We start from the raw sequence: 16446 nt of genomic DNA, 5'->3' as shown, positions 1-16446 counted from the left end.
TTGAGATACATTTATATATATATATATATATATATATATATATATATATAAATGTATAAAAATAAGTATATGTAGGTGCAGAATATATATAAATGTATAAAAATAAGTATATGTAGGTGCAGAATATATATAAATGTATAAAAATAAGTATATTTAGGTGCAGAAAACGAAGGTGCAGAATTGAGGGTGTTTTGAAAAAATTGAATACGTTTAAACTTGTAAATAGAGGCAGAAAGATTATTAGATTTGTTTGTCCAATGTTAATAAAATTATCTAAAAACAATGATGCTTGAATACAAATAAAAGTCTGAAAAACCATAAAGAAATAGTGAGGTGACGATCAAGAGTATCAGTTGATGCTATTTTCAATTTCAATTACGCTGAAAAGAAACGGGTATTTCTTAAAAAAGTATATGTCAAATTTTCTTTACAAAAATCCCGTAGAAGGGCTTTTGGTGATGCCAAATCTATTTCTTGACCTACAACTCACATCAAATAAAAACATTATGATAAATTTGAGCCCTATATTGTAAATTTTCAACCTGTAGACTACTTTTAATCACTTAATTGCTATCAATTAAGAACGCTCATTAAATTAAGCTTAATCGCGGATTATAAATGTTTTCAATGGAAAAATTTGATACACTCAGTGCGAAATAGGTTGACCTTGCGTGCGAAAGAGATACATAAATCTAGCGGATTCGTAATACGTAGCTCGCAAAAAATAAGATACACAGCTTGTATCTGGAAATCGTGTTTAAAATTTGGACACTTTTTGCGATAATGAGTTGCGCAATTCCCTTCAACTTTGCCTGTTTTGGCTAATGTATTTTTGTTTCGCAATACTGTTGCGTTTTCAATGTCTTGACATAGGAAAAACGAACAAGAGAAGCGCAGATCGGGCAAATTTGCCCGTGACGATTTGGGTATACCTCTGCAGCGTAATGGAAAATTGTTTTCATGGGACGATTTGTATTTATCAAACGAAGCTCTGATCCTATCCATGCAATCACGCGACTTTTAAAAGAAATCTAAAAGTCTTTTTTCTCAAACAGTTTGTTGCCAATTATCAAAATCACAGTTTTGGTAAAATATCATGTCGTGGCTTCAACTTGTCATGATTAAAGTTTTGATGAGTGCAATAAACAGTAAATAAATAAGTTTATGGTACGTTTACTCATTGTAATTATTGTAATTCATCTCTATCCACAATGAATGTGAACGTTTGAAACAAGCAATAATTAACTCATATTCTGTAAAAAAAAAGTAAAGTACACCGCCTGAAACTATACATAAGACTGTAAGTTCTCAGATAAATCAGTGTTTTTCTTTGTTTCTTTAAACACTATGGCCACCAGCGTCAACTGCTCCAGCTATTTTCTATATAGAAATGTGTGCGGAATTACTCTATATTAGACCTTTCTTTTATGTCCTCATTTGTCATGAGCGGAAATCTAGTGGGTTTGATTGATGCGTCTGTCTGAAAACAGCTAAACGTGAAAATGTTTGACATCTGCGCTTTCATGGCCAGAGGTCTTTCTGTCAACTGCTTTTTAAAAATATTTTAAATTTTTCTCTCCGTTAAACTGTTGATCAACCACGTTTGCGTGCCAGGATTTCAAAAAGTAAACTTTGTTGGCAAATTTCGATTTCTGAATCTCAAAACAAATAAGAGCATTGAATCCAGTTGTGTGACGCTGTAATTTATTGTTCTGATCCCTCATTGATTACATTCCATCCCATCAAAAATTTGAAAAAAACTGCAATTTTTGACATTTTTCCATGAAATTCTGAAAAGTTTTTTGAATTCCTCAGAGTCTTTATAACTTTGTAGTTATCAAGTTTGATTCTTAGTTTCCAGCTCAGCATTGAAAAAAACGGTTTCTACGTCTTTTTCATCAATACTTTTCTATATCTTTCATATTTTTCGTATTTTTTTTCAAAATATGAAACATCACCGACATCTGTTAACTGAATTTTCTACCGAAGTCTGTAATTTTAGTAATTTTAGAAATTTTAGCAAGAATGTATCTTGATTTCATTTTAAACAACCTTTAACAGTCCATTTCGGATTCAATATAGATTCATCCGTCTGCTGGTCAGTTCTTGAAAAATGACTCAGCTTTTGTTTCGTATCCTTGCTATTGCTACTGTTGCTTCTGCTGTGTTTATCACATCAAACTATTGAACACCAGCACTGAATTGGATTTCTGAGGCAATTTATTTTTGAGCCGACCACAGGTGCAAAATTACAAAATTTCCATCAGTCAGGCGCGCTTGTAATTAAATCTGATGGGTTCTTATCAATGGTTTTGTTAGCATGAAAGTACGAGATGACGCCTTGTAGCTGGTTGCATTTTTCGTTTAATTTCAATAGCAAAAATATATCCAGCTGTGAGCTATTTAGAGTACAATTTGTGTCATTACAAAAGCTTTGAATTCCAATTTGCCCTCAAGATATCATGTAAACTGTCATTCTGAATTCACACACACAAACAACTGAATTCAATTACTGCCAGGTCTGTTTTATAAAAAAGAAGAGTTCATAAAACTTTTCAGTTCAAATTGTGATTTGGTGATTTATAATCAAAACAGCTTAAGCGTGCGCGACTATTATTCCAATGTGACTTGACTGTGTCTTGGAGAGCACAAAAAACGAGTTTCAATGGGTTATGTAGTGCATCAACGTTTCTTTAGCAGCACGTTTAATTTAAACTTTAAAAACTTGATTACATTTTGTGACTAAACGAGCCCATTTGAAAAAGTTATCTATTTTGTAGTACAATTATCAATCGACCATTAAAAATAACAGGTGAACGATCTGACTCGCATTCTTGTTTGTATGGTGAAGCTGTAAAGTTAATCCACGCCAAATGTGACGCCTTAATTAAGCAATAAATCCAGAAGAAAAGTTCAAAACGTCTCTGACAAACAAACATTACATTTTTGCGCTTTGATTGAAAATTTTAAAAAGTAAGCTCACCAAATTGGCGTCAGTGTGCATAAATATATGCTTAATTCGCACAAATTAATTATTTGCTTGCCAAAGAGATACAATTATTTAATTAGGTCATAAATAGAAGTTGAGTTAGTTAATAATGGCGAATCCAACTATGGCTGAAAAATTGAGGGAGAACAATATTTTATTGTTGGCTCTGTTGGTTCTTGCGGAAATCTTTGGGATTACAGCTCTAGCACTTTTGGTCCACTGGCTCAAAGAGTACTACGGGGGGTACTCCTTCGACAAAAATGACTCACTTCTGTTCGCGTACCACCCCACTTTCATGTTTGTGGGGATGATCTTCCTGTTTGGGAACTCAATGATGATCTTCAGGGTCACTAGGGCAATTCCGGTAAGTTTTGAGCACATTACGCGACTGTATCCACCCCTTTTGTAGTGCGTCTCTTATTAGGCTGCACAAGCTACTGTCTCAGTCACAGCAAAGGCATGCTTCAGTTGGTTAATAGGCGAATTAAAAAAAGGAAATTTGCGAACGGGGGAGGAAGAGGAACCATTTCTGAGGTTTACGTTCACTGAGACTAGCTTAGTTTATATTTGATTGGCGTCTCCTTGATGCTCCTAATAGTTTAAATAGCCGAAGACAAGAATGACACATAAATTTTTTCTCGATAAAAGTATCCTTTTTTAATTACCAACATATGCGAGCCGCCCCTTATTATATTCAGGTATCGGCTCAATTTTTCAGCTTGTTTTGTAAGAAAGAAGTTCAAGAAAAGTTTTGTTCAAAATTTTGATGTGATGGTCGATACCTGAACCATTCAGGCGAGACAAGAAACAATCACCGTCATCGGTTAATTTCAATTGTGATTGGAAAAATTCGATAACTACATATAGATATACTAGCTTCCGTCTTTCAGCTAGTCATTAATGATACCAAATTGTTGGACAAGAAAAGCTCCTTTTTTAAATGGAAAACAATATGAAAGTTTTCATGTACTAAAAGAGGTGTTCTGTTCTGAAAGTTTTAAGAAATATGGCTATTTATCAAAATTGACCTGCAAAGTTTTGAAAAGTATATATTTGATATATACGCACACAGTACTAAAATGGAGCCTCAATCTACATAATTGACTTTGTGGTTGTCAGCCTTGTTTTACTCACGAAAATTTTGCAAGCGTTTTTCTTGAGTGGGGGCAAATAAGAGAACTAGCTAAATTGATGTCGTATGAGATAGACTACGACATCAATGACCGTGATGCGACTTTTTAAAGAATTTTTATACTGATGTTAAGAGATGTCTTGTTAAATGAAGCAATTAATTTGAGTTTCTAAAAAATGTTCCAATAAAAGCAGCTTCAGTTATTCATAATGCATGTGTGATTCAAACTGAAAATAATCCCAAAACAAACAAACAAAGCGGTGGGTCCCTCCCACATTCAAGCCTGGGCACTCAAAGACTCTACTTCATTTATTGTTGCGTCATTTAACATTTGGCCTCAGCTATAGCATGTCCTCGTTTTTCCAAAATCGTTTAAAAAACGGAAACGTGATTCCTCTTTACATGGAGACGATCCTTTCAGAGCGATCTAACTACAGACCGATTTGAAAATTTGAAAATTATACTGCGCAGCGATTAAACACGTGTATAAGTAAAAACAAAATTTTGTTCAATAGCCAATTTGGTTTTCGCACTCGTTTCTCAACATCTGACGCGCTTCTCTACACAACTGAATCAACTGAATTTATTTGCACAGAAAAGGACAAAGACTATAAAATGCCCCGCATCTTTTCCATGTATACAAAGCCTTTGTTTCTATATTGAAACATTTTATTAGAAAAGTTATCTGAAATTGAGTTCCATTAGAATGCGCCAGATTTGGTTCAATAATTTCTAATAATATTTCAATATTGTAATTGAATGGCAACAGATGGTCGTGATAGACGATAACAAATCCGATTGGTTTAACATTGGATAGGGAGTGCCGCAACTGTCTTGGGACCTCCATTTTTCATTAATTACATAAATGCCAACACGTATTGCCGCGGATGATACAACCTTATTATGCTCAAACTCTAAAAGCTAGGTCGATAATTGGATCAAATCTGAAGCAATTTTTTTTTCATTGAGGTCTATATGTTGGCATTTTTGATCGAATTTTGCGAATCTGCACATTTATTTCTCATAGTCATGCGTTCACTTATGTAACAAAACAGAGGTGTGCCTAAACTGGCTCAAAGAGTACTACGGGGGGTACTCCTTCGACAAAAATGACTCACTTCTGTTCGCGTACCACCCCACTTTCATGTTTGTGGGGATGATCTTCCTGTTTGGGAACTCAATGATGATCTTCAGGGTCACTAGGGCAATTCCGGTAAGTTTTGAGCACATTACGCGACTGTATCCACCCCTTTTGTAGTGCGTCTCTTATTAGGCTGCACAAGCTACTGTCTCAGTCACAGCAAAGGCATGCTTCAGTTGGTTAATAGGCGAATTAAAAAAAGGAAATTTGCGAACGGGGGAGGAAGAGGAACCATTTCTGAGGTTTACGTTCACTGAGACTAGCTTAGTTTATATTTGATTGGCGTCTCCTTGATGCTCCTAATAGTTTAAATAGCCGAAGACAAGAATGACACATAAATTTTTTCTCGATAAAAGTATCCTTTTTTAATTACCAACATATGCGAGCCGCCCCTTATTATATTCAGGTATCGGCTCAATTTTTCAGCTTGTTTTGTAAGAAAGAAGTTCAAGAAAAGTTTTGTTCAAAATTTTGATGTGATGGTCGATACCTGAACCATTCAGGCGAGACAAGAAACAATCACCGTCATCGGTTAATTTCAATTGTGATTGGAAAAATTCGATAACTACATATAGATATACTAGCTTCCGTCTTTCAGCTAGTCATTAATGATACCAAATTGTTGGACAAGAAAAGCTCCTTTTTTAAATGGAAAACAATATGAAAGTTTTCATGTACTAAAAGAGGTGTTCTGTTCTGAAAGTTTTAAGAAATATGGCTATTTATCAAAATTGACCTGCAAAGTTTTGAAAAGTATATATTTGATATATACGCACACAGTACTAAAATGGAGCCTCAATCTACATAATTGACTTTGTGGTTGTCAGCCTTGTTTTACTCACGAAAATTTTGCAAGCGTTTTTCTTGAGTGGGGGCAAATAAGAGAACTAGCTAAATTGATGTCGTATGAGATAGACTACGACATCAATGACCGTGATGCGACTTTTTAAAGAATTTTTATACTGATGTTAACAGGTGTCTTGTAAATGAAGCAATTAATTTGAGTTTCTAAAAAATGTTCCAATAAAAGCAGCTTCTGTTATTCATAATGCATGTGTGATTCACACTGAAAATAATCCCAAAACAAACAAACAAAGCGGTGGGTCCCTCCCGCATTCCAGCCTGGGCACTCAAAGACTCTACTTCATTTATTGTTGCGTCATTTAACATTTGGCCTCAGCTATAGCATGTCCTCGTTTTTCCAAAATCGTTTAAAAAACGGAAACGTGATTCCTCTTTACATGGAGACGATCCTTTCAGAGCGATCTAACTACAGACCGATTTGAAAATTTGAAAATTATACTGCGCAGCGATTAAACACGTGTATAAGTAAAAACAAAATTTTGTTCAATAGCCAATTTGGTTTTCGCACTCGTTTCTCAACATCTGACGCGCTTCTCTACACAACTGAATCAACTGAATTTATTTGCACAGAAAAGGACAAAGACTATAAAATGCCCCGCATCTTTTCCATGTATACAAAGCCTTTGTTTCTATATTGAAACATTTTATTAGAAAAGTTATCTGAAATTGAGTTCCATTAGAATGCGCCAGATTTGGTTCAATAATTTCTAATAATATTTCAATATTGTAATTGAATGGCAACAGATGGTCGTGATAGACGATAACAAATCCGATTGGTTTAACATTGGATAGGGAGTGCCGCAACTGTCTTGGGACCTCCATTTTTCATTAATTACATAAATGCCAACACGTATTGCCGCGGATGATACAACCTTATTATGCTCAAACTCTAAAAGCTAGGTCGATAATTGGATCAAATCTGAAGCAATTTTTTTTTCATTGAGGTCTATATGTTGGCATTTTTGATCGAATTTTGCGAATCTGCACATTTATTTCTCATAGTCATGCGTTCACTTATGTAACAAAACAGAGGTGTGCCTAAACTTTCACTGTCTTAATTTCGTTAAGTGATCACTCTTGGATTTCACTTACCCAAAAAAAAGATGATGCTCAACGTCTTCATTGACAAATAATGAGAATTTTGTAGTAATCCTGGTTTGATAATCAAAATATGAACGGCCCTAATCAAATTTTTTGACCATTTTAGATTTATTAAACACAAAAAAAGGAAAATCGAAGCGTTACTTCTATAAAAAATATAATAATAATAATTGTTCTCGAGTAGGATGTACACTTGTTTGCAACACATATGGTATAAATTATGTACCAAAATAGCAAATCTACTCGACAGGTCATCAATAGGTCCAAAAGTTCCCAGTCTAGCGATGACCAGCACCATTACTATGATCAAGGTGTGAATGCGTGGCGTATCATGTTAAGAGAAAATAGGGGGAAACCTCAAAACCCTATACTGAATTTTGTGAGATCTATGGAGTTTTTGTTAATAAAACAAAGCAAAAAAGTTCTAAGTTGTCTACAAAAAATTGTCCCTGAAACTAGATAAGAATTGCTTAAGTTCTCTTGCTCTTAGATGTTGCACTTCCAAAACAAAATTAGGATAAAATTTTAAAACGAAGTTAAGCAACTTTCGTATTCTTATTCCTAGTCTTTTAGGACTTAGGCCGCTGTTTTTGTTTGCAGTTTTAAGCTGCTTTGATGGGATTTCTTTTGCTTGCAGTGTTTCAATTTCTTTTCTAGTAACTACGTTTTTGAGACAATCAATATGGCATTGTGCTCTCAAAATTTCTCTAATCGAATAAGTGTGATTTAATTCGCATTCCAGGCCAGCGGAGGTTGATTTAGGTTAATTAAAAATAATTCGTGTAATTTGTTTTATTTTCGACTCGAGTGGCAAAAATAATGTTTTGTTACTTGTTCCGTAGACTAGCATGCCATAGCTCACAACAGGCTGGACATAAACTTTGTATGTTCATAACAGTTGTTCAACAGTTAAAATCGATCTGAGCCGGTAAAAAATCCTGAGAATTTGTTCAATTTTGAGCAAAGGTTTTTAATATGATCGCCGAAATTCAGATTGTCATCCAATTCTATACCTAAATATTTCAGTGATGATCTCTGTGTTAGGTTTATCTCTTTCATCTTTATTTGTTGCTAAGAATTTTTCTGTCTGGCTTTCATGTTCATAAAAAACGTTCTTTAGTAGTTCATAGTCAGTTTGTTTTTTATGAGGTAATCACTAACCAGGTTCAAAGATTGGCTGAAAACTTCAGTTGTTGAGTCCCCTTTTTGTTTAACAACCGTATCGTCAGCGTATAAGGTCAAACAGTTCTGACTACAGTAATCATCAATTTCGTTTATATACACAAGAAAAGAAGTGGCCCAAGTACTGACCCTTGTGGTACCCCATAATTGACTTCTGCAAAATTGGAGTATACAATTCCTGAATTTACACATTCTCTGCTTTTTTTCTCAGATAAGATTTCAAAAAACTTTGCATGTGACCCCTCAATCCCAAGTTGTTTAGTTTGTCCAAAAAAATACTGTGTTTAACTGTATCAAATTTTTGTTTGAGATCGATGAACACAGCTTTAGTTTCCGTAATACTATCCTCCCAATCTTGCCTAATGCTCTCAATAAAAGATACCAAGGCTTCAACAGTGCACTTTTTTGGCCTAAACCCAAATTGATTTTTGGGTCTCCTTTTTAGGAGCTCCTTTTTCATACAGTGGAATAATTAGGGCTTTCTTTAAGCAGTTCGGGAAAACGCCGATTTCAAAACATATGTTGACCAAATAGGTAAGAGTCCGGACAATAGCAAACTGTATTTTCTTGAGTATAAAACTGTTGAGTCCATCAAAATCTGAGCTGTATTTATTTTTCCGGTTTCTGATTGCCGCGGATAGCTCTTTTTCGCTAATTTTGTGTAGAAACATGCTATTGACGCTTCTGTTTTTGTGTTGTTTTTTTCCGTCTGAAACCAGTTTATCGGCAAACGTTTTTCCGAAGGTGGTGGAAAATTTGTTGAAATTTTCAGTTTCTTCCTGCGTTAAAATTGCTTGTTGTTTTAATTGTGAGTCTCCCCCTAAGCTATCGATAGTATTGAAGAATGCTTTGGCAGTACGCTTGACGTTCCTTACTAAAAAAGTTTGATAAAATTTTCTCCTTTTTTCGAGCACTTTTTTCTGTAGCAATTTCCTAATTTTATTCAATCTCTTTTTATTATCATTTGTTTTCTCTTGCATGTATCTGTGATAAATTTTTTGCTTCTTTGCTGCAAGGTTTTTGATTGAGTTATCAATCCATGACTTATGTCTGAGGGCCTTTGATTTCTTCTCTGGCACATAATATTTTATTTCATCGATAATAGTTTGTTGAAGTTTTTTAAATGATAAGCCGCAGTCCAAGAGACAAAAATTAGCTTGGAAACCTGGTAATTTGTGTTTCAGATTGAAAACTAGCTTTTCTAACACAGAAATGTTTTCTGGAATAGCCCAATGTCTGTAGCACTGTTGCATTTTTAAACCTGTTTCTTTCGTTTGCTCATCTAGTTCAGTTTGAACAGTGTAGTGATCAATCATTGTAGATTTTAGTACTTCAACTTTCACTTCCTGTGAGCAATATACTATATCAATTCTTGTTTGAGAATTAATGGTCTCCCTGGTGAATCTTGTCAGAGACATGTTGTTGAGATCATACCCTTCGAGAACATTTTCTAAAGTTGAAAATTTTGCATATGTTTTTGAGTGATCAATATTTCTCCACACATTAGATGCATCTGTTTTGGCTTGAGTGTTATTTTTTCAAGATATTCCTCGAGAATTTTTGACAACTTTGATAAACTTGTATTAGGGTTCAGGTATATAACAGTCAAAACGAGATCGTTTTCGTAGTTTTTGCGTTCAATTTTGATTGTTAGCAATTGACAGTTCCTACTTAAAATTTTCTGCAGAACTGCTTTGACCACGCCTTCCCTCAAAAAGATTGAACTCCTCCTCCTTTTCCTATTTGCCGTTGGCTTGTATCAAGCAGCTGGTAACTACTAAGCAATAAACCCTTGATGTTGCTGTCATTTTTGAGCCATGTTTCGGCTGGGATTATAGCCAATGGCTGTGTTTCTTGTTGCGGCAAAAAAAATCTCGAAATGATTTTAATTTTTATAGATTGATCTGATGTTCTGCAAAAAAAAAGTATTTTTCATCGTTTAAGTTATTGCTAGCTCTTTACTGAATTAGAACACTTTTACCAATCGTTTATTGTAAAATGAAACACCCTGTGCATTCTTGTTTTTACACGGTTATCAAATCAAAATGAAAGAACACCGACTAGTTGACACGTTTTCCGCTAATATCACAATAAACATGTCTCCAGTCGGTATTTTGATAAACTTTTCTGGTTTTCCCGAGGATTCATTATCAGTTTTATTCGTTCTTTGCGAATATTACAAATTCCAAACGACTGGAAATGAATCTCGAATTGTAAACAACTAATCTGCGTATATTGCAAGACTTTTGTTCCTCCTGATGTTCTATTCACTGTTTAAAAATTATGTCCTACTTTAGGCTGCGGATATCGCGAGCACTAAGGCGGAACATTCTAGGGGATTCTAAAATTTAATAAAAAGAACCTCAGTTATAAAAAAAGAAAAAAACCCTAGCCGAAAAAAGACACGCTGCGTTTATTGCAGCTAGTAGCTACCGGAAGGCACCAAATGTCACATTTAAATTATGCATGATTCACTTTTCTACAATAAAGTGAAGTACTGGTACTGGATAGCAATCAAAGCTACGGATTCGATTTTTCAAATTAATTTAAACAAAAATTATTGAATTTTAGAAATGTGGCAAATTTTTTCCAGTTTTGTATTTCCTCTGTTTTTTCATTTCAAGAGAATATTTTTCTTGTTCGTTTGATGTTAACGTTCGATAATAATTGGTGCCAAACTTTGGTTTTTCTCTGGTCGAGTCTCTCAACACGACATTTTTGACTTTATTGAGGTCGTTGACATAGTTAACGGGTTGGAACGAAGTTTCGTTTTGAGAAATCCGGACCATAACGGATGCTGCACAGTTTTTAGTGGGTGTAATCATGCCCATCTTTTAGCTTCACTGTTGATCTGCTCTTCATGCTTTGGTAGCCTCTCGTTGATATACATGTTCAAATTGTTCAGTGGATTCTTCAGCTTTTTCAATTTCCTTTTGGCCCCAAATACTCGATCTTTTTCGTCAAAATACACGAACTTGCATATTACTGAGTCAGGGCAAACAAGTGACCCCGTGCCAGGAGGAATATGGAAGGCTTTTAATCGTTCCTCCCGCAGTTTGATTCCAAGATATTCTTCAAAAAAAATAAAGTATTTTTAAGCTCATTCCTTTGATCTTTTGAATCGAATGTTGGATTACAAATGATCACACAGTCTTTGCTAGTATAACGTTCTTGTGCTCTCAAGCGATCGTTCATCTCTTGCCGCTTTTTTTCCAACTCTTGAATTTTTAGTCCCTGATTTTTATTTCTTTCGACCAGACCAACAACAATCTTTGATAGTTCATTAAGAGATTTTTTTGGCAGATTTGTATCACCACTCATACCTGATGTGTCGTTTGCAATATTACTTGAAGATTGTCCAATGTCCATTAAATAAAATTACTCAAAATTCATAGTTTTTTGCTGTAACTGAGATATAATGCAACTTTTTTGTATGGGAGAAGGATTCACGTTCTGATGTAAAACGCTTCAAGCACAGTTCTTTTTGTCAGTTTCTAAACATTCAACTTGAAGTTTTTCTTGTCCTACGTGTTATAAGAGATAAGTTGAAATTGACGTAATAATGGTTTGTTTTCTACAGCGTAAGAAAGAACGAAAGAAGAACCGACTTTTTGCTGCGTTGCTCTTTTGTTTTTGTTGACCAAATTTGCCTATGATGATCAAGGTGCAACATCTGCATTGTTATATATGAGACCAATCTGTTTTGAACTGATGATTTTCAGCTGATTAGCCTTGTTCCATCATATTTTTGAACCAGGATTACAACTACTGACGTTTTTTGTACAGGACTTGTAGTTCGATCTGATTTATAATTTCTTGTGTATATTAAGGCATGTTATATGAATGAAAAATACTCATCATTTTGTTCACTCATTTGAATGAGGAAAAAAATGTTCACCGGGGGAATGGGGGTGGCGGTGTTCCACAGAGATTTCTGCAAAGTTACGGAGTTTCCTTAATAAACTAATGAATAGTTTTCTTTCTCAGTTGCCCAAAATAGTGATCAAGATTGTGCACGGTGCACTTCACACTCTGTCCATTCTCTTCATCTGTCTTGGACTGTATGCAGTGGTGAGGAGGAACAACGTGAGAGACTTCAGCGACATGTACAGTTTCCACAGCTGGTATGGGGTCTCCACAATCGCTGTATTCTTCGCACAGTACTTCTTCGGAATCATCGCCTTCCTCATTCCTGTAGTGAGTTCTTTTTTAAAAGAAGTTTAGGTTACGTAACACGGAACGAATTTCAAGTCTTGATCAGTACTTCTCCAGTGAAATACACGTCTCGAATTGACAAATCAGTACTGATCACGTCTTATCTGAATTCTTAAGACTTGTGAAGACATGTCAACACTTGCCAGGACTTATGACTTGGTTTAAGACGTGCCAATTTGAAAAGTGACATACTGATACAGTACTGATCCGAGACTTGCAATTTCACTGAATCAGTGCGGATTAAGACTTGACGTTCAGTCCGGGAACTTTGTGGAGGTCTCTAAGGAAATCAGCCATAATCGAAAACTCGGTGAGTGTTTCGATACATAGGTCAGAATTTCGATGTGTCTTTTGCAGAGTCACGTAAATTTGCTTGAAACACGCATTTGGCGAGTTTTAAAATGCCGACAATTTTAAAACCTGTCACTGTATGGTATGTACGAAAATCTGGCATGCTAAAATCCGCTATAGCACGGATCTGGTATTAAAACTTGCACGTGCTTGTTTCAACTTCACATTAATGCTTTCGGATCTTTTCTGCTTGTGCCGCCCCAGTACGTTATGCGCCCCCAGTTACAAAGCACGAGCCATTACACACTAAACCAATATGTAACAATATGTCACGTGCATCGGGGGGGGGGTGCAAATAATAATATTCAGCCACTAAGCGGGGGGGGGGGGGGTGTTATCGACATCGAAAATCTTCTTTCATTGGCGCTAAACATTTACCGCAAAATTGTCAAAATCGTTGTAAACTAAAAGATATTGATTCAGAACACAAGAATTTGAAACCAAAAAGGGCACGTGGCAACAATGGAATTAAGGTAATTTTGAGGACTAAGGTTTTTTGAGAAATATCAAAGAACAGACTAGAAAGATTAGAAAGAAGGCAAGCCGACGCCCCCCAACCGAGCACCAACCGACCCCCCCAAGAGGCATCGACATTGTCAGGGGTCACAAATGGAAAAGATTCATGCTTATATTAGATCTGTTTCCCTTTCTCTGGAAGGAACAGTTGGGCTCCCATTCTGTTTAAACGGCACTGAGACAAACCGAATAGACTCTTGGTTGAAGGCTTCGCCTGCAACTATCAATTATTACATGGATTTGTAGTACAACTGTTCAATTAAGCACTGCTATCCGTTTCGATCCGTTTTCTTTCTTTAAAGTACGAGTATGGCAGGGTGTTAACCCCATCAAAGCCATTACTTTTCAAAACATTTTAGTAATGCCTGTCTGATGCCCGCAAGTGAGTTACTGAACTAAACTAAAAGTTTTAAAAAATTGGGCCCAGTATTTGGGCCGTAAAAATTGCTTTGGCCGGTCTTCTAAAGTTATGCGCCGTTATGCGTGCCAAAATGAAATCAGCTTTAAAATTAACCAATTTTGCAATTACTCAAATTTGCCTGCCATTGCCCTAAAATTAGCACAACAATGTGAAAATGTTTGTTGTTTACTCGCAGCTTTCTGATGACATCAAGAGGTCTTTGATGCCGGTGCACCGATTCCTGGGATCTGCCGCTTTCCTGATGGCTATGATGACAGTGCTAACTGGTCTAGCCCAGATGACTGGATTCATCGGACGTATTACCGGAGAGCAGTACTCTGACTACCCTACCTGGGGGGATGTTCTGAACCTGTTCACAATGTTTTCGGGCTTCTTTGTGCTGATGGTGATGATTGTAGTCACTAACAACGGGTTCCAGAGAAAAACTGAGCCTACTTCTGAAGAGGTCCATCAGAAGCATGCTGAACACCAGTTCTGAAGACATTCGCACGTAGAAAATGAGATTCTAAACTGACCTGAAACACCGGTTTATGCGCAAAGCATGTTAAAAAATTGGAATCTTTTCCTCTTAGAAGTAACATTATAAAATGTTGATCTCTAAAAAGATGACAATAGTTGCGCCAGAAAACTTTTTATACTAAAATATTTCTAGTTATTCATATAGCAAAAATTTTTGTTTCAGTTCTGTAATGATTCGTCAAATCAATAGCGCGAATAAAGTTTGATCACGAATATTAAAGAAACATGTTATGAATATGAATCAATTGTAAAAAGTGTTTTTACTTGGACTGTTTAAGTTTATATGAATTGACAATTTTGTATATTTAAACTAAAAGTCAGTTAATTGATGATAAGTTCTGTGACTGTCAAAACAGCAAGATACGGGCCACGAAAATGGAACAACCTAGAACAACTCGAACTCATGGTCTGGACAGAGCATAGATCCTGTTTTCTGTCTGACAATGCCTAACTTTTTTCTGCTTGGTCGGTCTGCAAAGCTGCCGTCCATTACAAACTAGCGTCCCTACCAAATTGGGACGGACAATTCGCTCCATTTGACTAATCCTTTTCTGGAAATGGATGACTGATCCTTTTCAAAATGTGTCTTAAAACATATAAAATTGGCATAAAATGTAAAATATGGTTACGAAAGAATTGTTTGGTGTTGAAGTTTGTCCCTCAAATTCCGCATTTTAAAACAACGATATGCATTAAGGCAGGCACACTTGCCTAATTATGGAATATGGTTAGAAATTTTGTCACCATATTCCATATAACTATTTTTTTTTGGTCTGGCTAATTCATTCATTGGAAATTTTATAATCTCTGTGGAGAGGTAAATTGAAAGTAGCTTTACTCGAATCAGATGCCAAACAAACCATAGGGATAAACAGCACAAAACTCCCGCCCAACTGTGACTTTCCAGACTCTTGATCTGTTTGTCATCAGACCGTACAAACTTTGGAGAGGGCTCTGTTCAGACAATCCAGATCATACAATGAAACTATCCAGACTCCAGACCACGCTATGACGAGACTATCGAAACCCTGCACTGGGCTCTGTTCAGACTATCCAAATTGTAGATAGTGCGCTGAACAGAGCGTGCAGACACTAGATGACGCCATTGCAACGGCTTCTCACTTCCCAAAATCAAAAATGAGTTCTGTACCGCCCAGTTTGTTAAACGGTTTCAAATCTGTCGTGAAAACTAGTTTGTGTGCGTTTGCTTTTCTGACCGTATATCGCTTTCTTTCAAATTAATCCAATAATGATAACTGTAATTCTTTTTCAAGGAATATTGTAGTACGCATTTAATTGAGTCAACAATTTGATCGAACACAATTTCACTCCGCTTGAATTAACTCGAATAATTCAACAAAGTTTTGCTTCTTAAATTGTTTTGACTTTTGAAGGTCATTTTTTCAATTTTTTTTAGGTTGCAATCCAATTTTTGCAAATCCCGAAACATATAATCATAGGGCAAATTGTGAAGTTTTAGTCATGACAAAAATCGACAATTTTTATGAATTGGTTGTTAAGGAACAGGTTTTTTCTATTTTCAGTACTGATTCTGTAAGTGACTTTGAAAGTTTTGTTACTTTCTGAAACTCAATTTGGCCGGAATTTGCTGAGGTTTTCTGTTCAATTGAACTAGCAATTATTGAGATAAAACAGTTTTCTATCCAGCAATTGAAACTAAATTGGCACTCATAAGGGCTAATTACTCAAACTTGGAATCTTGTTCCCGAGAAAGAAGACATTGAGAAAGTTCAATTTATTCTCTTTTTGATGTAAGTTGAGAGCCACTGAGTACAACACCCAGAAAGTTGTTCTGATTTGATCTCTCAGATCACAAATCACATAATTTGACACAAATTTTGATTCAACAAAAACATAAACGTTCACGACCAACCGATTAGTTTGTGGGTATAACATTTTGTTTAATTGGCTGGCTCACAAAGCACTCTAGTTGAACCAGATACTAATCAGTTCTAATGTTGACAGGTGCGAAAGTACTTCTACTTAAATAGGTA

At 35.6% G+C, this 16446-nt stretch overlaps 1 protein-coding gene across 1 annotated transcript; it reads left to right on the top strand.

Moving 5' to 3' along the window:
* Nucleotides 1–2541: 2541 nt before the first annotated feature.
* On the top strand, nucleotides 2542–14775 carry LOC142337046 (transmembrane ascorbate-dependent reductase CYB561-like). The gene is made up of 3 exons (XM_075386100.1): nucleotides 2542–3353; nucleotides 12397–12606; nucleotides 14088–14775. The coding sequence occupies exons 1-3, from the start codon at nucleotides 3099–3101 to the stop codon at nucleotides 14388–14390; spliced, it is 768 nt and encodes a 255-aa protein (XP_075242215.1). The 5' UTR covers nucleotides 2542–3098; the 3' UTR covers nucleotides 14391–14775.
* Nucleotides 14776–16446: the final 1671 nt, after the last annotated feature.

Source organism: Convolutriloba macropyga, chromosome 3, assembly GCF_964194025.1.
Source record: "Convolutriloba macropyga chromosome 3, txConMacr16.3, whole genome shotgun sequence".
In the NCBI taxonomy this organism is placed as follows: Eukaryota; Metazoa; Xenacoelomorpha; order Acoela; family Convolutidae; genus Convolutriloba; species Convolutriloba macropyga.
Note: the sequence above shows the minus strand (reverse complement) of the source record. Positions and strands in the feature narration are given on the sequence as shown.

Bases quoted from the DNA above. Each gene is read 5' to 3' on its own strand.
- LOC142337046 (XM_075386100.1), top strand. From the start codon at position 3,099: ATGGCGAATCCAACTATGGCTGAAAAATTGAGGGAGAACAATATTTTA. The intron at 3,354-12,396 runs GTAAGTTTTGAG...TTTCTTTCTCAG, and splicing joins GGGTCACTAGGGCAATTCCG to TTGCCCAAAATAGTGATCAA. The intron at 12,607-14,087 runs GTGAGTTCTTTT...GTTTACTCGCAG, and splicing joins TCGCCTTCCTCATTCCTGTA to CTTTCTGATGACATCAAGAG.